Source organism: Leuciscus leuciscus (assembly GCF_965113295.1).
Source record: "Leuciscus leuciscus genome assembly, chromosome: 2".
NCBI classification, from domain to species: Eukaryota; Metazoa; Chordata; class Actinopteri; order Cypriniformes; family Leuciscidae; genus Leuciscus; species Leuciscus leuciscus.
This window is the reverse complement of record NC_138726.1, coordinates 65,514,608-65,535,723: the sequence shown is the minus strand read 5'-3', so window position 1 is coordinate 65,535,723 and position 21,116 is coordinate 65,514,608. Positions and strand designations below refer to the sequence as shown.

General features: G+C 42.0%; 2 protein-coding genes across 2 annotated transcripts in view; both read left to right on the top strand.

Annotated features, from left to right (window-relative positions):
* The window catches only part of LOC309492652 (butyrophilin subfamily 1 member A1-like), a 255,379-nt gene that overhangs the window by 131,529 nt on the left and 102,734 nt on the right, over positions 1-21,116 (top strand). Inside the window, exons 4-5 of the mRNA XM_082161659.1 lie at positions 4,337-4,630; positions 7,328-7,429. Coding sequence (XP_082017785.1) covers positions 4,337-4,630; positions 7,328-7,429 — 396 coding nt within the window. The remainder of the gene's footprint in view (positions 1-4,336; positions 4,631-7,327; positions 7,430-21,116) is intronic.
* LOC309492657 (butyrophilin subfamily 1 member A1-like) overlaps positions 1-21,116 on the top strand; it is a 45,577-nt gene that overhangs the window by 18,207 nt on the left and 6,254 nt on the right. The window contains exon 3 of the mRNA XM_082161666.1: positions 18,438-18,797. Coding sequence (XP_082017792.1) covers positions 18,438-18,797 — 360 coding nt within the window. The remainder of the gene's footprint in view (positions 1-18,437; positions 18,798-21,116) is intronic.

Below are 21,116 nucleotides of genomic sequence, written 5' to 3'. Positions count from 1 at the left end.
TAATGCATGTATTACATTGGATGTGTCTCTCTGTGTCTCTCAGTGTCGTTCACTGTTGTGGTTCCTAATGATCAGTCAGTGGCTCATGTCAGGTCCATAGTCATTCTGCCCTGCTGGATCTCTCCTCCTGAGAACGCTGAAGCTCTGGAGATCCGCTGGTACCGTCATGACCAGTTCAGCAACCCTGTTCTCTTCTATCAGCATGGGAAGATCCAGGACGTCCAGGAGGAATCGTACAGGGACAGAAGCTCACTGACTCGGTGGTCAGATAAGTCTGGTGGACTGAAGGATGGAGACGTCTCTCTACGCCTGGAGAAACTCAGGATTCAGGATGAAGGTTCATTTCACTGTTATGTCAGTGGAGAAAGTGAATATGACAGCGGAGAGGTGTTTCTCAAAGTCACTGGTGAGTCAAAAACTATAATATACAATGTATTGTTTTTATGGATCTACTGCTCCTTAAAGGAATAATCCACCTATTGTGTTGCATTGGTAGGCTTTTCTCCAGATTTCAACTACTATAACTCTGAAACAAATGGAATATCAAAACCAGTTTTTTGCAGCATAAAGCTGCCATCATTTTCCAAAGAAATTGTCAACCCTACAATCAGGGAATGTTCTCATAACTTTCGCTAATGTTCTGGCAATGTTCTCTCAAAATGAATATTCTTTCAATATTTTTCTAGTAACATTAATAGAATATTTCTTAAACTTTTTATTTAATTTGAAGAATGTGGTTTTACAAATGCTAGAAATGTGACTTTCAAATGAAAGATTGGTATCAAAGAGCACACCCAGGTTCCTAACTGATGACAGAGACTTGTCAGAACAGTCATCAAGTGTTAGACAGTATTTTAGGTTATTACGTGCTGAGGTTTTTGGTCCAATAATTAGAATCTCTGTTTTTTTCTTCAGAATTAAGTAGTAGAAAATGATTAATTTCTAGTCATCCATTTTTTTATATCAGCTATGCATTCCATTAATTTTGTGAATTGGTAAGTTTCATCGGGGTGTGAAGAATTATAGAGTATCATCAGCATAACAGTGAAAATTAATTCCATGCTTCCTAATGATATCTCACAAGGGTAGCATGTACAGGGTGAATGCAACGGTCCTAGTACTGAGCCTTGTGGTACACCATACTGAACTTGTGATTTAACACTTTCTGGTCTCACACAGATATCTTCATCTTTTCAGTGTTAATGCACTACAGTGATATCACAATAGCTGGTTCTGTTTTTTGTTTTGTTTTTGTTTATCATTAATGCTCCAACTTCATAATTGTTCAATTTAAACCTATCATGAAACTACAGAAAAAGCAGTTGTTTAAACCACTTTAATGCAGTTAAATGCAACTCATTAAAGTAGTCATGTTGATATGCTGTTTCATCAATCTCTTTCTTTATCAATGCAGTAATGTTCTCTGAAAACAGTAATGCAATTTCTGAAAGAGAAATCAACTAAAGTCAAGGGTCAAGAGATCAACTAAAGATTTTGCTTTGAAGAATGTTGTTGTTAATAAAGATCAACTTAAAAGAATGTTTCAGGAATATAATACTAACTGTAAAAAACAAAAATAAATTCCTTTAATATAAGGAAAACGTCTCGGGTTACGACTGTAACCCTTGTTCCCTTAGAAGGGAACGAGACACTGTGTCGGTAACGACACATTTTAGGGAACGCCCCTCAGCGTAGCACCTCTGAAGCATGAATGAAACTAAGCTTATCATGATTGGTGTTGCGTCATGATGTAGTGTGTGACGACATACACAGAAGCTACAAAGGGACGCCGGCACACAACAGAGTTAGCTTCTGTGATGAAGCAAGTTGCTCCCAGGCAGGGGGAGGTGTGGCAAAGGGATGCAGTTTCTCAGGGAACAAGGGTTACAGTCATAACCCGAGATGTTCCCATTCGAGGGAACTCACACTGCGTCAGTCATGATACTTTGGGGAACAAATACCCACTATGCCACAACAAACCCCGCCCGTCCCAGTGTGAGGCTGTCACAGGCACAACTTAGGACAAAAGCACTCGTGCACCCGGCATCAAAGGAAGGTCCAGACTATAGAATCTTGTAAACATATGAGGGGTGGCCCATCCAGTCGCATCACACACTTCCTGGATAGGGGCCCCTGAGAGGAGGGCTCTAGAGGACGCCATGCCTCTGGTTGAGTGAGCCCTTATGGCCAACGATGAAGGCAAACTGCGCACCTAATAGGCCAGAGAAATAGCCTGAACTATACAGTTGCTGATGGTCTGTTTGGAGGCGGGAAGCCCCTTCTTAGGTGACTCAAAACACACCAGCAACTGGTCTGACTTCCGCCAATGAGAAGACCTCTGAACATAAATATTGAGAGCTCTGACAGGGCAGAGCAGATGGAGTCTCTCATCTTCCGCAGATGAAAAGCCTGCAGAACCGTGGGCCGTGCCGTGTAAGAAGGCACCTTAGGCACATAAACAGGCCTGGGATGCAAGATAGCCTTAACCCTTCCAGGAGCAAACTCCAGGCACTCAGGAGACATAGAAAGGGCCTGAAGATCTCCTACTCTTTTAAGGGAAGTGATTGCTAAGATAAAATCTACCTTGAGTGAAAGATTCTTGGCCTCAGCCAACTCTAAAGGTTTGAAGGGGGCCTCAACCAGCCCTTCGAGAATCACTCCCAGGTCCCATGTGGGAACTCTAGTCTGAGCCGCAGGTCTCATCCTCCAAGCCCCACGGAGGAATCGTATGACCAGCTGATGTCTTCCCAAAGGCCCATCACCCAGAGGAGTGTGGCAAGCTGCAATGGCAGCCACGTACACCTTGAGTGTGGACGGGGTAAGAACAGAAGAGAAGCAATCTTGGAGGAACTCCAGCACTAAAGTCACCAGGCAGTTAACTGGATCTACCTCACGCTCTCTACACCAAATGGTGAAACACATTCCATTTTAGGCCGTACAATTTCCTTGTGGAGGGAGCTCTAGAGCTGAGTATGGTCTCAACTACTCCTGCTGACAGGCCAGCTTTTAGGTACTGTGCCCACTCAGGGGCCAGACCCACAGTTTCCACAGCTCTGGCCGAGGGTTGTATATTGAGCCCTCTGCCTGCCATTGGAGGCCCTCCAGGAGCGATACTATGTCTGAGAACCGGGCTGGCCACAACAGGGCTACTAGAAGCCACACTTTTCTTTGTGTTGAATCCTTTCACAATATGCACAGGCTCTCTCCAGAGCTGCCTGAGCGTGCTGATGTGTGTCCCCATCCGTTATGAATCTCGGACAGGGGTGCACACATGTTTTAAATTATTTTTCCATGTTTGCTGATAATTTACAGGCTTGTTTGACAGAAAACACCAAATAAGACAGACAAAGACAGAGTGCTTGCTGAAGAGCAGAAAGCTTTCTCTGTTGTGTGTCGGCGTCCCTTTGTAGCTTCTGTATATGCTGCACACATTACGTCATGACGCAAAACCAATCAGGATTGGCTTAAGCCTTATTCGGATGGGATTAACTTTACAAGGATAGATAGAGTAATGTAATTTTACCACAGGACATCTGTAATATTAATGGCCAATTCGCACAGGATAAGATATCTCAATAAAACTATTAGAAGTGGGAGGGGTAACTCGATTTGCACATCGCCGTCACCCTCCTGTCGTCATGTGCGTATTATGTTACTTCCTGATATCACGTGTGCAAACACATAACTTATATTTATAAAACAGTTATGTCCGGTCGAGCGATGTATTAATTAACTTCAGATTGGATTGTGTTGGTAATAGGCACTTGCCTAACGCTAAAAGATGTTTCGTGCCTCTAACAACTTTCGATCTTCTTTCTGATCTGAATGGTTTTGTCCCAGTGTCTAGAACGCAACTGAATGCTTTTTCAAGCGTCTCCATACTTGAAAAACTGCGGAAAACTACTTTTAAACAGGAAATGCCGAAATATTTACGTACATATTTACAGCGTGTCTATTCGCACGGGATTAGTATTACCTGAGGTAGTTTTTCCAGACCTTTTTACTGAAGGTAAAAGTCGTCGTAATCTTTACTGACATTGTCCGTGATGATTACTGAGATGACACATTCGGACGGGACTAAAATCACAAAGAAGCTCTGGTAATAATTACTTTACCCCACCTCTCCATGTTAAACTAGTCCCGTCCGAATAGGCTTTAGTTCCCCAAAGTGTTGTTCTGACGAAGTGCGATTTCCCTCGAAAGGGAACTGGATATTTTTTTGGGAAAACGTTCTTAGAACGCTGCCTTCATTAATCCAATAGAGATTGCATTTACCCAAAGAAATTCAAAATATACTTGCGCAGTGTTTGTAGAACGTCTGTCTCTTCTCTTCCAGCTTTAGGATCCGCTCCTGTCCTGTTTCCACAGCCTCTGGATGATGGACGTATGAACATCAGCTGTAAATCCAGCGGCTGGTATCCAGAGCCGGACGTCACCTGGATGTCAGATGAGCGAACGGTTCTCCGTCCTGGAGGAGTGTCTCGCAGTCGTGGAGCAGATGAGATGTTCTCTGTCCACAGCTGGACGGCCGTCTCTCACTTGGACGCTCATCTGGTTTCATGTTCAATGTCTCTCAAGACTGGAGAGTTTAGAGAAAGTAGGATTGACATACAAGCCGTCATCCCTTCAGGTCAGAGAACATCTTAGAACAAACATATTTGTAGATATCCGAAAAAAGGTTGTGTTCACAGACAAGGGGTCTCATTCATGAAACACTATCAGAAAGAATTTTTGTGTAAATCGTGTGTAAAGTGGTTCTGGCGTAAATTTTCGGATTCATTCAAATGTTCGTATTTTCGAAATGAGTAGTTGGTACGAAAGAAATCTACACCTGCTCCCAGCCACGCGTAAATAGTGCGTTTAACATCCGAACGTTTTTCTCATTAATAAGGCTGCATTTTAATTCACCTTAATCGGGTACATATTTACACAGCATATTGAAAAAATATTATATATAGTAATTACATACGGTTTTTCTTTTTACTTTTATTATGAGAGCCAGTAATAGCATCTGCAAACGGAACACAAGTCCGCAAGTCACAAGTGTTGCAGTCAAGCTTAATGTTGAACCATTTTCTTTTCCCTTCTGGAACTGTTCGATTAACAGATGAAACTCGATTAACTGCATTTCTGTCAGGTCCATTAAGTCAAGAACATATATGACAATAAAAATGATTTAGGAAATTTTTATTGAATAAATTGCAATTCAAGTTTGATCATTCTGAATTAAATTTGGCGGTATGGCTCTGTTCAGGGAGTCCTCTGACCTTTCATGAGCACCATGAAATAGCAGAAAGTCAGAGGACAGCAGCAGCATTAGGGAACGCTCACACAGTTTAGGACTGGGAGAGCTGAACTATTCCCCCCAAACAAACCACACCTGGCAATCCTCTTGTGATAAACAAGAGATGGAATATAGACAATTAAAATGCTTAGGAATCTATGAATAAATTACGAATTAGTTAGCAATATCCAAAGTCGCTTTGGACAAAAGCGTCTGCTAAATGTAGCAATATGGTTAGTCTCCTGACCACTCATTTAGCAGAGAGTCAGGGGACATCAGTAGCATTAGGGTACGCTCGCATGAATAGGACTAGAGCTGAACTATTCCCCCCAAACAGACCATAACAGCAACCTCCTGTGATAAAATAAAATGAGAGGATGAAATTAAGCAGCCGGTAAGCGCATCCATGGGCAGTTGTCACTAAGCAGAAGAAGCACAAGTAAGGTTAGGCAGATGAGGCACAATTGTTTATTTAGGCGAACCAATCAGGGAACGGAGCTCATGGCCTTCTGAGCATCAAGAATAGCCCGAACGTCAGCGTTCATAAGCAGCAGAAGACCACCGCCCCATGGTAAGCAACACTAAGGAACAATTTTTTTTTTTTTTTTTTTTTTTTACCTTAAAATAATGTTTCCAAAATCGTATCAGTGGTTCATCAAGTCGTAACAGGGTGAAAGGCACTTCTGGATTCGCTTTGCAGCCCTATATCTGCTATAACCACACTATGTAAGTTTACCAGATCGGGTCGCGTTTCTGTAGTTCGAATGAGACATAAGAAAACTACAAATTTGACTTGCTTTACGTCAAGCGTTACAATAGTCATTATTTAGTTTTCCTTCGTTTCTGATGTCGCAATACATCATACTTTCATGAAATCATGCAACATACTCTACCTCGTCTGTGGACATCGTTCATTCCAAAGCCGGTGCTAGATAAACAGTGAGTGTGCGTGCGACAGTAGGCTGCGGGCGGCGAAATTATTATGACAGCGGTAATGGACAATTCCGCTTCCAACCTGTAGGGGGACCACAGAGGAAAAGTTCCTTAGTCACGCTTTAAGGGTTAAAACCGGAGCGGATGCCGCCGCTGTAGTTGCTGCACCGATGCGTAGAGAATGAGCTGTATAACGATCCGGAGGCAGTCCGCAGAACCAAGAGGTCCTCGCTGCAGCCTGCAGAGAAGCTAGCATCAAGCAGTTAGGAGCGAACTGAATCTGCTTAAAAAGGCACGCTGTTTTTAGCGTAGCCATTAGCAGTGAGGGGAGTTGAACAGCTGATGCACTGATGCAAAACAGCTGATGAGACCGTGTTATTGGCCAATAGCGTTAGCAGCGTCTTGACTACCTGGCCTGCCAGAACTGACGCTTACGCTCAACCTGTAATATGCTGCCAAGCTTCCTTTTTTTAGGACCTGATACGCCACTATGTACACTTGAAAATAAAATGTGGCGTTTTGAATGAACTTCTGATAATAAAACTTCAATTTCCGCATCTGAGAAATTTCTCTTTTTCATTCGCTTTTGAGAAGACATGTTGAAATCCTTCGTTTGGTGTCATAATATGATGCCCATATATAGTTGTCAGTCGGATTTAATGGGCGGGATTTATGGTAATTGAGAATGAGCGTGCACGCGCGTCCCATTCACGACTGTTTGGAATTCATTAACACACACACACACTTCACTATCACATCTGACGTTTACGAAGTATTTGTGAATCAAGAGAAGAGTTTTCAGGAAGGTCTCTTTACACGCAAATCACTCGCATATTTACTCGTATATTTATATATGTGGTTGTGAGTTCCGAACATTTTCGGGTGTTGAGTTTGGTTAGTCAAATAAAATTTTACATTTTTCTCAACCATCCAATTAAAAATAAAATCCCATCCTACATTTAGTTCTCAATCCTGTTTCAGGAGAAAAATGGATTATGAATGACATTTTTATGTTTACAAAGTAAAAAAAAAAAAAAAAATCTACTTAATCATTGTAATGGATTTATATATTTTGAAGATATTAAGATTGATCTGGTTTGTCTTCCTCAGATCCATCAGATCCATGGAAGGCTCTTTTCTTCACCCTTCTCATCTGTGCTCTTCTGGGTTTGACTGGGCTGATCCTGTACAAATACAGACATAAACTAACAGGTACAATCTGGTTAAAAGATTAAAATGATTTAATCTTTAAAAGCTTTTTATGCAGGTATTTTATGCTTATGTGTTGATATATATATGTTTTTTTATCTTTCTTTCAGGAAAGAAAACAGATAAAGAAGGTAATTAAACTACACATATTTCATTTTAAGATCCAAAACACATGTGAATCCATTTATTATGGTTTACAAATTCTGGAGTATTTGTGGAAACAATTAATAATTAAATCTTAAAAATTAAATTTTCTCTCATTTTAACTTGTGACGATGAAACTATGAAGAGTCTGACAAAAGAAGGTACCTGAAAAAGCGTAATTATTGCAATATCCAATATCAGCAATAATATCTGAAGCTATTCACTTAACTTCACACAAATGCTCATGTGCATTTTGTTGCAGAAATCTTATACCAGAACACATTTCCAGCAAATAATAATGTCCACAATTACATCTGTAGTTCTCTTACGAGAGTACTCTCGTGTAAGTTTAGCTTACGCTACGGGAAAACTCATTTTCTCGAGAATACTGAAGTAAAAAATTATCCTTAATTTTTAGAATGTAAAATGCATTTGCTGCGGCAACTGCTGCAACCTATCAGTGGGTCTTGGCATGACTCCAGGAAGCCTTCCCCTGCTGTCATCATGGCCCGCCAAAAGGGGTGTGGCTTCAGCCTATAAAAACCCCTCGCCCAGGTTGCACAAGTGATTTCGTCTCCTTTCAGCGAAGGACTTCGCTGGATCTACGAGAGAGAAGCAACGCCGTTGAACAGCATCTCAGCGGGATGCTGTCAAGAAGTCAAGGACACCGGCTGGATATTCGCCGCCTTCGCTCGCCGTACCTGCTGCGCTATCCGGCGCTCATATCCTTTCACTGCTCCGTGTGTGTTCGCCGCTGCGACACACACGTTCTCTCACTAAAAGAGCAAAGGCATTTTTCAATGCCCATCATGTCCTGCGGCTCGTGCCTGGGAAAAGAACACTCGGACCACGCGCTCACCGACGGTGGCTGCCGTGAATGCGAATCTTTGCCTCTCTCGACCCTGCGGGCTCGACAGGCTTTGTTCGCCATCAAGTCCGCTGTATCCACGCCTCCTGCTTGGCCGCACCGTAAAAAGCGCCGCTCACAAAGGCCACCAAAAGTCTCTGTGAAAGAGCACTCGCCGGCGGTATCCCCGCGAGCCTCTTTCTCTGAGTCCCTCGTCTCATTCCTCGACGGCCAACGCCCCGCTGCCGCGGCGGCCGAAGAGATGGAGCGGGATGTCGCGGAGGATGACAGCTGCTCGATCCTGGCGTCCGGGAGCGAGGACTGGTCAGGATCCATCCCTGACCCCGCCCCGTCGACTCAGGAACCCAGCGTGAGGGCTTCCGTCGACGCTGAGCTTCTCCTCCCCCTTACAAAGGCCGTGGAGAACCTCGGCCTTGACTGGTCTATGCCCAAGAAGCCCGCGCCTAACAGGTTGGATGGCTGTTTTCTGCCTGGACGCCGCTCTGCACCTGTCTCGAGGCCCGCTCCCTTCCTCCCCGAGCTGCACGATGAGCTCTCCAGGTCGTGGGGAGCCCCGTTTTCGGCCAGGCTGAGATCCTCTGTCTCTTCGACGCTCTGCGCGGTTGACGGCGCGAAAGACATGGGATATCTCTCCGTTCCTCCTGTCGAAGAAGCGGCAGCGACGCACTTGTGTCCGCCCTCTGCGGGATGGCGGTCCAAGTTGAGTCTGCCTACCAAAGCCTGCCGGACTACTTAGACGCTGATTGGTCGCGCCTACGCCGCTGCCGGTCAGGCCGCATCCGCTCTGCATACCATGGCTGTTTTGTAGATTTACCAGGCTAACCTTCTCCGTTCACTGGACGAGGCTGGCCCATCTGCGGAGGGCGTGACGGACTTGAGAAGTGCGACGGACCTAGCTCTCAGAGCTACCAAGACCGCCGCCCAGGCTATCGGCCGCAACATGGCCGCTCTCACCGTCACTGAGCGTCACCTGCGGCTAACGCTGTCCAACATTTCTGAGTCAGACCGCGCCACCTTCCTGGACGCCCCTGTTTCACCAGCTGGTCTCTTCGGTCCCTCAGTGAAGGGCTTCGCGGAGCGATACACAAAGGTGCAGAAAACGTCTCAGGCTATGAGACACTTTTTGCCGCGGCGTTCCAGTTCAGCAGCGGGTCGCGCTAAAAAGCAGCCGCCCGCTCGGAAAACAGCGCCCCCACCGCCTCCTCCGCGCTCTACCAGCCGCCGCAGACCGCCTCCCGCCCGGGAACCCAGGCACAAGCTCGCGCCGAGCTTTGAGCCTCCCAAGTCTTCCTAGCCCCCCTAGGAAGGCGCCGATGGTTAAGTCCCACCGCGGCCGGACCGCCATCGAAATCAGCACGAACCGCTCTCTCAGTTCCCTCAGGAGAAGTGACTCGAAGAGTGTATTTAGCAGCCAACGAGTCAGTTCCTCAACTCGCTCGCCTACACACAAACGCCGTTTTCACGGCGACCCACATATATCTCCAAAAGAGCATTATGTCTGGTCATATTCCGGCTCAGGCCGAAGGTGTTTTAAATGTAGGACAGGTGCCCACTGCCCAGTGCCCACCCCTGCACAAAAACACTACCCTTTCTGTGTGTCACACTCATCCAGGGTCGAAAACAATAAAGCTGGCTCAGGCCGCTCGGCCGCTAAGTGTAGGAAAAGTGCCCACTTCCCAGTGTTCACCCCTACACACAAGCACTACCCATGCAGTGTCTCACACCACCACAGGGTCCATATCAGTCAAACCGGCTCATGCCGTTCATATTTTAAGTGTAGGAAATGTGCCCGCTGTACAGCGCCCACCCCTGCCTGTGAATATGGCTGTATCTGCGCTACACACACACATAACGCCTCAGCGTATGAACCCAGCTCGCGCTGGCAGTGTCTCGAGTGCAGATCATGTGTCTGCCTCTCAGCGCACACACTTTGTGGAAAGCTTGCCGTGCCTCGCGCCGCGAGCCCACAGAGCTGTGCCTGTAATAAAGCATCTCCCCGTTCATACGGCCGGGGTGCCAGTTACAGAACCACTGCACGAAGTGCTGTCTACCCCATTCGAAATGAGCATGATGAACGAAGTACGTCATCATGGCCGGGTCTCCGGGTCCCCGTACCTGAGCGACCGGAGCCCAGATTTCATTCTACCCCTGACCATTCACGCGAAAGCGTGGGAAAGCATCCCAGGGGCTTCAAAATGGGTGTTAAAGATAGTGAAACAGGGCTACTCGCTACAATTCGCTCGCAGACCACCGCGCTTCACAGCCCGGGTCAAAACTTTGGTGAATCAGGAAGTAGCACACCTACTTCGCACCGAAATAGCGAATTTGCTGAGAAAAAGGGCTGTGGAAACCGTCCCCTTGGCAGAAAGTGAGACGGGGTTTTACAGCCGTTACTTCTTAGTACCAAAGAAGGATATACTAGATCTCAGATGCTTGAACAAAGCACTGTTGTGTGTTCCATCTGGTTTGGTGGTCCTGTAAGTAACTTTGTTTCAAGAACTGCAATCCTTTGTAAAAGTCTGTGGCAGTTAGTGCAGCAAGTAGATTCTTGAACCAGAAGAGGCATTTTCTCTCTTATCCCTTTGAGTGTAGGCAGTTTTAGAATTGTTTCATTTTAGTTTGTAAGGTCAGACCTAAGAAGAAACTGACAAAAGAAGGTATTTTGAATTTGTTTGTCCTTTGTTATACTTTTAGAAGAACTGTAACTGTTGAAGTGACCGATTAATCATTCAAAAACATCTACATGCATGTTGTAGCAGAAGAAAATTAATATAATATATAACAGATTTGGTGACTCACAAAACATTTGCATTTGGACTGTACCAATTATATTTTATAAAATCTTTTATCAGCATGAAGAGTTGATTTCTAATTTTAGATTTCTAAATTCTAAGTTTTATTTTCAAGTGCAGACTTTTTGTATCCCAGATTGTAAATGTCTCAGACTTTTGTACTCCACTGTATATTTTACAAAGTGTTGCAGAAACAATACATGCCCTTCCTTTTTAAAGAATGGCAAACAAAATAAAAAAATAATTGTGAATTAAACAAACATACAACTTAATTAAGGGTAATTAAAAATTATTAAATGTTGATAAGACTAATAATTCCTGTTATATATTGATGATAACTTTAGAAAAAGTCTCAAATTGTTTTTCGTTTTAGTTGTGGGAGACACAATTATAGAAGACCTAAGGAAACATGCAGGTATGACATCATCTCAGTTATATATATGCATTTCATCAACTTCAGTCATATATCCACATATTTGTAAATATTATCTCACACACATAAGGATTAATAATTATTGTTTTATTTTTCCTCAGTTCAGATCACTATTGACTGTGAGCATTTACATCCAGATCTGAAGGTTTCTAAGGATGGTAAAACAGTGAGATATGCTCCAGAGTATAAACCCACTGGAGAGAAATTTCTATATGAATTATGTGCATTTGGAGCTCAAAGATTTACATCTGGATGTCACTATTGGGAGGTTTCTTTGGCACGAGAAAATAACCCTCCTAAAAACTACTGGTTAATTGGTGTGGTGAAACATGGAAATTTTAGTGCAAAAGACAAATCTGCTTTAACTCCATCAAAGGGTTACTGGTTCTTGTGTTCAGACGGTCCTAATGGCATTTACATCAACTCTGATCCACCAGTTACTCTCCCACTGACGGCGAGACCTGAACAACTGGGAGTTCTGTTAGATTATGATCACGGTCAGTTGTCATTTTACAATGTCAAAGAGAGGAAACATCTGCTGACCATGAGCTCCAGATTCACTGGATCAGTCGTTCCACTGTTTAATCCAGGAGTAGGAGATCAGAGTCCACTAGAAATTCTGGATTGTCCAAAAACAGAAGAATCAGCTGTAGAGTCCAGTGAACCTTTACTGAGTAACAGCTCAAACGCCTGACTGACCAATCCAGTGTGTTTAGATAGAATGAAGCATGTGCACAGATACCGACACAGATGCCTTTCCCTCTTTCCTATCGTTACACATCAGAGTTTATCAGAGAGAACAAACATGAGACAACTGAAAGAAAACACTATCAAACCCAACAGCAAATGGGTGGTAATATGGATGAGGAGTGTCTTAGTTCTCATTCTAACAGCATCTCTACTGAATTCATCATATTTCTATTCAGTTTGTGAGGTGTAAAATTACACCAATAGAAAAGAAACAGTCCAGATGTAAGCTGGGATTGAAAACTCAACTTCTTTCCCACATTCATTTATAGTGTCTGAAAACAGAGATGATGAAGTGAGTTGTTTTTACATTTCTCACATATTAAAGAGTTCTTCATCCTCTCTGTTACTAACACACAACCAGAAACACATGAACTTACTATAACTGTACTTTTTTTATACTTTCCTGCATGTAATTTCCATAACCTGTGTACTAATCTGTGGTCCGACTCTAAATTTGTGTATTATGAATATTTGATGGCTCTTACGACAAACTGTGATGTTCCCATCCGAATGCTCAGTCTTACAGGAGGAACAAAAGTCTTCATGCCTTTAAGATCAAGGGTCACAAAATATAATGTTCAAAATATTTATATTTCTTTATACTGTATATTAATGGAGCAACATAATGCATAACATGTTTAATTAAAAAAAGTCTAAAGATTCCTTGACCAAATACTTTTGATATTTGGATTCTTAATTTTTTTTCATTGTATTGAAATGCACATTGATTGATGTTTCTGTATTAATTACAGTTTTTCCGATGGCTTAAGCACATTTTTTGTAACTATTGGCTATTTTTGCAAAACTCTACACACAAATAAGAAAACCTTTCACCAAATCAGCAAAACATTGTAGTTCTCTTGCAAAAGCTAATAAACCTTGCTTAACTCTTCAAACCTTCGTAAAAGTGGTATTTTCGTATCAATCTGTCACGAACTGCTCCAAGACACGAAGGTTAGATCCAAATGCAGCTTTATTGGCTGGGGAAATCCAGAGGCGTAATCCAATGTACAGGCTAGGGTCATACACAGGCAGGCAGTCAAAACAAAGAAAGAAACAAAACAAACAAACAGGCAGGGACCAGAGGCAAGAGAGTAATCCAGGGAACAGGGCAAGATATCAAAAACCAAGAAACAAGAAAACCAGGGAAACGCTCAGAAATGCAGTGTAACACTTAACAAAACTTCGCGGTGAGTGACTGAATAAACATGGTATAAATAGACTGAGACTAACAGGATGATGTGACACAGGTGAATGCAATCAGTGAATGAGCTACAGGTGAATGTGATCAGTGATAAGTGATGATGAGTCCGAGCAGTGAGTTATGGGAAATGTAGTTTGTGAGTGATAATAGTCTTATGTGGAGTGCCCTCTGGTGGCTCTCAAGGGCACTCCAGCTGGTGACCGTTACACAAACAGTTAACACAAGCCATCACATTAATAAGCACACAATGCGCCAACTACACACTGGTGGTATGAATAAAAAACACATCTGGCTTTTGCTTTCTCTGTGCACAAGGTAGGCTATGTCAGTTTGAGGTCATACTTTTGTCATAGTTCTGTAAATATACAGGGATCCAAACTTCAAGTATTGGTGTTTATTTACACTCATCAAAACAAACACAAGTGTTTTTTTCAAAGTCAAAACACAAAATAGTAATTTCACTAAAAAAGTTGTAGTCTACATCGTGTCGTCTCTCTGGGTCCGGCCACAAAATTTCATCTACATCACATGCAATGTCCTCTAGTCCAAGGCACTGGGGAAAATATCTTCTGGAATGCCGTATCCAGGCCTGACATGATGCCTGGTCAATATCCCCTCATGCCTCCTCCATTGCCTGTAAAAGGGCTATGCGTTGGTGGGGATGACGGTCATAGACCTTCCAGCGCAAGGCAGAGAAGAACTCTTGAATTGGATTCAAGAATGGAGAGTATGGGGGAGGTTGAGTACAGTGAAGAGTGGGTGATCTGTAAACCAGTTGCGGACCAAAGCAGCCCTATGGAAACTAACATTGTCCCATATGATGACGTATCTGGTCTGCTCTGGTCTCTGAACATTAGTGAGCATGTCATGTAAGGTGTCCAGGAATGTAATAATGTGTGCAGTGTGGTAATGTTCCTCCCACGTCTCCTTGTTTTAGTGAGGTTAAAACCTGCCTCATCCACAAAAGCAGCTCATGACCCATGGCATCTGCCTCTAGCTCCATCACTCTCTGGACAAGATTAAACAAATGCAGCACAGCAGGCCCATGCACAGCACTACAGTACACACTTCCAGATTCAGTACCAATGATACTATAGCTTTCCTGCACATAGTCATATCGCAGTTGTTTTACACGTTCACTGTTTCTTTCAAAAGGGACTGTAGATTTGTTTCATTCGGATTCTGTTTCGGGCAAGTACACGACATAATACAGAAATGCTCATATTGTGTATGTTCTGGAAGGTGGTGTCATCCTCAATTATGCGCTGCTGTATTTCTTGTAGCCTTATGGAATTATTTGCAATCACCATATTGACTATATGGGTCTCTTGTTCTGCAGTGAACATTCTTCCTCTGCCCCCTGCATCTGGACGTCCAGCAATTCTGTAAAGTAACAATTTTAGTATTTTTACATGTATGGTATTGTTGTGTTCCTCATTAGAGTATAACAGTGCTACAAAACGTAAGGCAAAGTGACTGTACTAACCGATTCTCATTTTGAAATGTCCTTATGATGCTTGTTACAGTATAGCGGCTCAAGTTAGGCTGAACCCGTTGTCCAGCTTCCCTCAGGGTCATTCCATGGTTGATTACATGTTCCACTATTGTAGCCCTGATGTCATTAGTAATTCTATTTCTTCCTCTTCTTCCCCTTCCTCTTCCCCCTCCTCATCCTCCTCTTGCTCCTCCTTGTCCTCTTCCTCTAACTTCACCTCCTTGTCCTTGTCATCATCTCCCTCTTGCTTCTTCACCTCAGCGTCCTCTTCCTGCTCCTCTTCCTCCTACTTCTTTACCTCTGCGTCCTCTTCCTTCTCCTCTTCCTCCTACTTCTTGACCTCAGCGTCCTCTTCCTCCTCCTCTTCCTCCTACTTCTTCACCTCTGCGTCCTCTTCCTCCTACTTCACCTCCGCATCCTCTTCCTCCTACTTCTTCACCTCTGCGTCCTCTTCCTCCTACTTCACCTCTGCATCCTCTTCCTCCTCCTCTTCCTCCTACTTCTTCACCTCTGCGTCCTTTTCCTCCTACTTCACCTCCGCATCCTCTTCCTCCTCCTCTTCCTCCTACTTATTCACCTCTGCGTCCTCTTCCTCCTCCTCTTCCTTCTACTTCTTCACCTCTGCGTCCTCTTCCTCCTCCTACTTCTTCACATCCGCATCCTGTTCCCCCTCCTCGCCCTCCTCTTGCTCCTCCTTATCCTCTTCCTCTAACTTCACCTCTTTGTCCTTGTCGTCCTCTCCCTCTCGCTTCTTCAACTCCGCGTCCTCTTCCTCCTCGTCTTCCTCCTACTTCTTCACCTCTGCGTCCTCTTCCTCGGCCTCCTCTAATTCTCACTCTTCCTGCTCCCTCCATTGTACTCCACACGGGCCGCTTACCTGTGGCTTATTTATAGTGCTTAGGCTGATTGCAAAGTGAACTAATTATGTGCCAGTGACAGTGTGCCAGACAGTTGGCAAAATAGTGTAAATAATAGCCATACATGTGTATAGTTTTGCTAGGAGTGTGTTGATCATTTGGAAATTGAGTGTAAAGCAGTGAGTTGTGTTTACAGGTCCGCAAAAACAGTGCTGTGCAGTGGATTATACCTACAGTTTTACAAAGTGTGTGTTACAAAATTGCAAAATGAGTGCAAAGCAGTGTTTGTGCTTTTAGTTTTGCAAACTCAGTGAGTGGTTTTGCTATAAGTATTAATAGTTTTAGAAATTGTGCTATAAGAATCACAGTTAGGGTTTAAGCATTCAGAAAAAACTAAATAAAACACACAATGATCTGAAATGTAAAGTCTGATACAGATGGCTGAGGGTGATTCCACAGAACAAGATGCTTAATGTAAATAATGTTCTCAATCGCTTTGGCTTAGTTCACGAATGAGATTTTTTAAGTTCAGATCTCTGAACAATTCGTTTCTTGTTCACATCAGATTTGAATGTTTTATAGATGTACTCAAATGCATGTGTTTTGGCACTTGTGCAAAAGAGTAAATACAATTGTCTACAATTTATTAACAATTAACTAAGTGCACATGGCTTATTAATCAAATACACACATACTGAGAGTTCTGATGACGTCTCTGTTTTATTGAGGATCATTAAACTGACGTTAAAGTGAAAGTAAAGCAGGAGGGAAATCAGGAGCACGTTTGATTCTCACTAAATTCTGTCTGCTTTTATGAATTATATTTAAATATTAATGTGCTGAATGTGTCTAATGGCTCAAATTCATCGTAATTAACACTGTGATTTAACGGACGAGTCTCTGTCTCCGGTGAGTTTCTGTTTCCTCATTGAACACGACCGTCTGATTTTTTATATCTTGTGTATTATTCATGTGTTTCTGGAGAAATCCCTCAGAGTTTGTTTTATTTGAGTCTGTCTGTGTTTTCTCAGAAATTATGTCGATTATTATCATCGCTTTACTGGTGAATCTCCTCATAGAGACTTCTGGTAAGAAACAAACACGTTTGGATTTCATTCAGTTTTACAGCTTTAATATTCCACACAAAACAAATGAAATCAACAAATGTTCATATTTATCGAGTAATTTGTATATGTGAACACTTTCTATTATTATTACACTATAGATTAAATATTACACAGACATGGAAGATTATTTACAATAGGTTATTTGAGACACAGTCTATCTTATCTCTAACTCCACTACTGCAATATTCAATATCAGAGTCTAAAGTGCAAAAATAACCCTGTTTAAACATTCACTGTTTGCAATGCTTACATGTATTTCTAACGTGTGCAAAACTGCCCAGATTTAGAACCACAATGACTAGTAAATATAATGAATAAATACAGTATATAGGCCTAAATCAGGTTCAGCAGCATTTTTTAGTTTTGTAAAAGCACTTTTATAATTACCTTGTCAAATATTTAAATTTAATCAATTATTTTATTCAAACAGAATTTCTGTTGCCAATAAAATTTGATCAGCATCAACAAAAGCCATCTTTACACTGCCAATGTGGCACATAATGGCATGTTTAGTTACACTTACAGACCGTTTAATGCTGCTCAAGGGTGGCATTAATGCATTTAAGAACGTTCCCATCACTGTCAATGAGTTTATCAGAACTCCTGTTATAATAAATAACGATGTCTACACTGCATAAAGATGTTTTTTATTGACATGGTATCTGCACTTAGTTGTTCATGATGAGAGAATTTGTGTGACTGCAGAACTCTGTCGGAACTTTAATGGTTATAATGCTTAACACTGTAAAAACTGCTTAAAAAGCTTTGATGCAACGTGAGCAGATATTAATGTAATTTCGCACTTTACACTTTTTATTCATGTTCACATTTCACTTTAATCACAACAGTCAATCGTTTTAGTTTTTGCACCTGTATATTAAATTTAAGGCATTTATATGAACATTCATGGCATTTTTACCCCAAGCTCAAAAAAGTCCAACCCTGAAAATAAAACGTATCTATAATATTTAACATTCAGAGTTTCTCTCTGTGTTTTTAAATAGCCATTAAAGCCGATGTAATAAACATAACAGGTGCAGTCTTTAATCCAGTCATTCCAATGGGAATCTGCACGATCGGAAGTGTCGCTTGAGTTTCGCTCGTATTCAAGTTGGTCACTTGAATCCACTGCACTGAGAAACATAAAACAGCTTGGTTTTAAAGTGACTTCTGTGTGAGCTGTACTTCATACATTGTTACATTACTGACATTAGATAATGGACACTTTTTGCATGCACATTTTAGCTGAAATATTGCTAATGCTACGAGTCACTGTAACTAGTAAAATGAAATAAATACAGTATATACATACATTAAAGTGTGTCTTTCTGTCTCTCTCAGTGTTGTTCACTGTTGTGGTTCCTAGTGATCAGACAGTGGCTCATGTCGGGTCCACAGTCACTCTGCCCTGCTGGATCTCTCCTCCTGAGAACGCTGAAGCTCTGGAGATCCGCTGGTACCGTCATGAGTTCAGCAAACCTGTTCTCCTCTATCAGCATGGGAAGATCCAGGACGTCCAGGAGGAATCGTTCAGGAACAGAAGCTCACTGACTCTGCGCACAGATCAGTCTGGTGGACTGAAGGATGGAGACGTCTCTCTACGGCTGGAGAAACTCAGGATTCAGGATGAAGATTCATTTCACTGTTATGTCAGTGGAGAAAGTGAATATGACAGTGGAGAGGTGGTTCTCAAAGTCACTGGTGAGTCAAAAACTACAATATACAATGTATTGTTTTTATGGATCTACTGCTCATTAAAGAAAGTGTTTGAACTACTTTCATCTCCGTCTTCCTTGCCACTAGCCGTAACAATATCAAGCTTCCCTAATGGCTACACAGCAAAATCCCCTGTATTTCGTTAATCCCACTCAGTGTGACCATTAAGTCAAGTCACCTTTATTTATATAGCGCTTTATACAATACAGATTGTTTCAAAGCAGCTTTACAGTGATAACAGGAAAATTATGCATTTCGGCTGTTCAACTTAAGTCAGTTCAGTGTTGATAATTCCGTTGTAAAAATCCTCAATTATTCAATTACTTAATTTAATCTATAATGCAGTTCTGCAAAAAATTGTCACCAACCAGACTATGGTAACCTTGGGATAAGGATGAGACAGAGACTAATATTAGCGTAGCGTAATATTAGCCATTCTTCTTATGATATAACGAGTACATAACAATCATTTAACTGATTTTATTAATAGAAATTGATAATGTGTATGCCAGGTTAAAGATATGTGTTTTAGTTTTTAGTTGAAGGATCTACCATCTGCAGTTGATTTTGATATTCTAGGTATTATCAACTGGCCAGAATTTTGAGATCGCAATAAACGTGAAGGACTATAATGCGCTAAGAGCTCGCTCAAGCACTGGGAAGCTAAACCATTTAGTGCTTTGTAAGTAATCAGCAATATTTTTAAATTTATACAATGTTTAATAGGGAGCCAATGCAGTGTTGACAAAACTGGGCTAATATGGTCATACTTCCAGGTTCTGGTAAGAGCTTCTGCAATTTGGACCAGCTGGAGTTTGTTTATTAAGCGTGTAGGGCAACCACCCAGTAGAGCATTACAATACGGACCATGAACTAACTGTTCCGCATTTGTCATTGAGAGCAAATGTCGTAATTAAGATATATTTTTAAGATGGAAGAATGTGGTTTTACAGATACTAGAAACGTGGCTTTCAAATGAAAGATTGGTATCAAAGAGCACACCCAGGTTCCTAACCGACGACGAAGACTTGACAGAGCAGCCATCAAGTGTTAGTGTGACGATGAGGCAGGAATGAAGCGGAGAGAGAAGCCACATGCAAACACTACAATGAAACAAACAGGTAATCCAGGGCAAACAACAGAACAACGGAACTCAGGACAGGAACAAGAAACAGCAAACAGCTACAGCGACCGACAAACAACAACTGAAGCACAGAGGTTTGAACTGAAATACACAAGCAAACAAGCTAAACAAGATAACAAGGGGGCGTGGCTAATCAGAAACACCAGGGGAGACTAATAAACAAGACGTGGCCTCCATGGTCCTATCAAGGGCCACACTGCCATGAGCCAGTGATGAACCTCAGAGCTCCATGGTATACAGTGTGCAGTGCATGTAAACTTTGAGACGAAGCATGCATGTATAAAACATCACCATAGTCAAGTATAGACATAAAAGTGGCAGCAACCAACCTCTTTCTAGATTCGAACGAAAGGCAGGATTTGATTCTGAAATAAAATCCCAGTTTAAGTTTTAATCTTTTTGCTAGCTGCTGAATATGAAGGTTAAAAGAAAGAGATTCATCTATTAAAATACCAAGACATCTGTATTTAGAAACACATTCAATCTACCCTGAGAAGTGAGAATTGAAGGCAGATTTGATTTGGATTTCGAATTTGAAAAAGGCATGACTTTTGTTTTTTCAGCATTTAACTCTCTGGGGTCTGAGGTGTTTTTGGGGTCCTTGAGAGGTTCTGACATGCCCTGACATTTGTGCTTTTTTCAGTTGCTTATAAACATATTAATGGCAAAGGTATAATTACACTCTATTTAGCACAAACAGGGCTACCATAATATGTGAGCAACATGCATGTAAATGTTTGTATTTTTTAGAGAATAATGTTTATGCATGGTTATTGAAAAAACTAAAAACTAAAGTTTCTGAAATAAGGCCACAAAACACATACTAAATATGTGACAATAAGACTTTTGACTAATGGATGTCGTTGCCTAGAGTTTTTTCTTCAAAATGATGTGAAAATCATCCTGCCCTTATCATTCACATAACACAATACATTGATTTAAATCTTGTAAAACACTTTTTGTTTGTAAAGGCAATATGCACAAGGGGTGTCAACAATTCAACAGCATCATGCATATGTAGTGGTTCACACCTGAGGAGACAATGGGGCCCGCATACTTAATGAGCCATTCATTCAGGTGTGTCACCTATAGCCACAAGAAAGAATGCAAGAGCAATATATATATATATATATATATATTCTACCAAATTGGTTCACAGT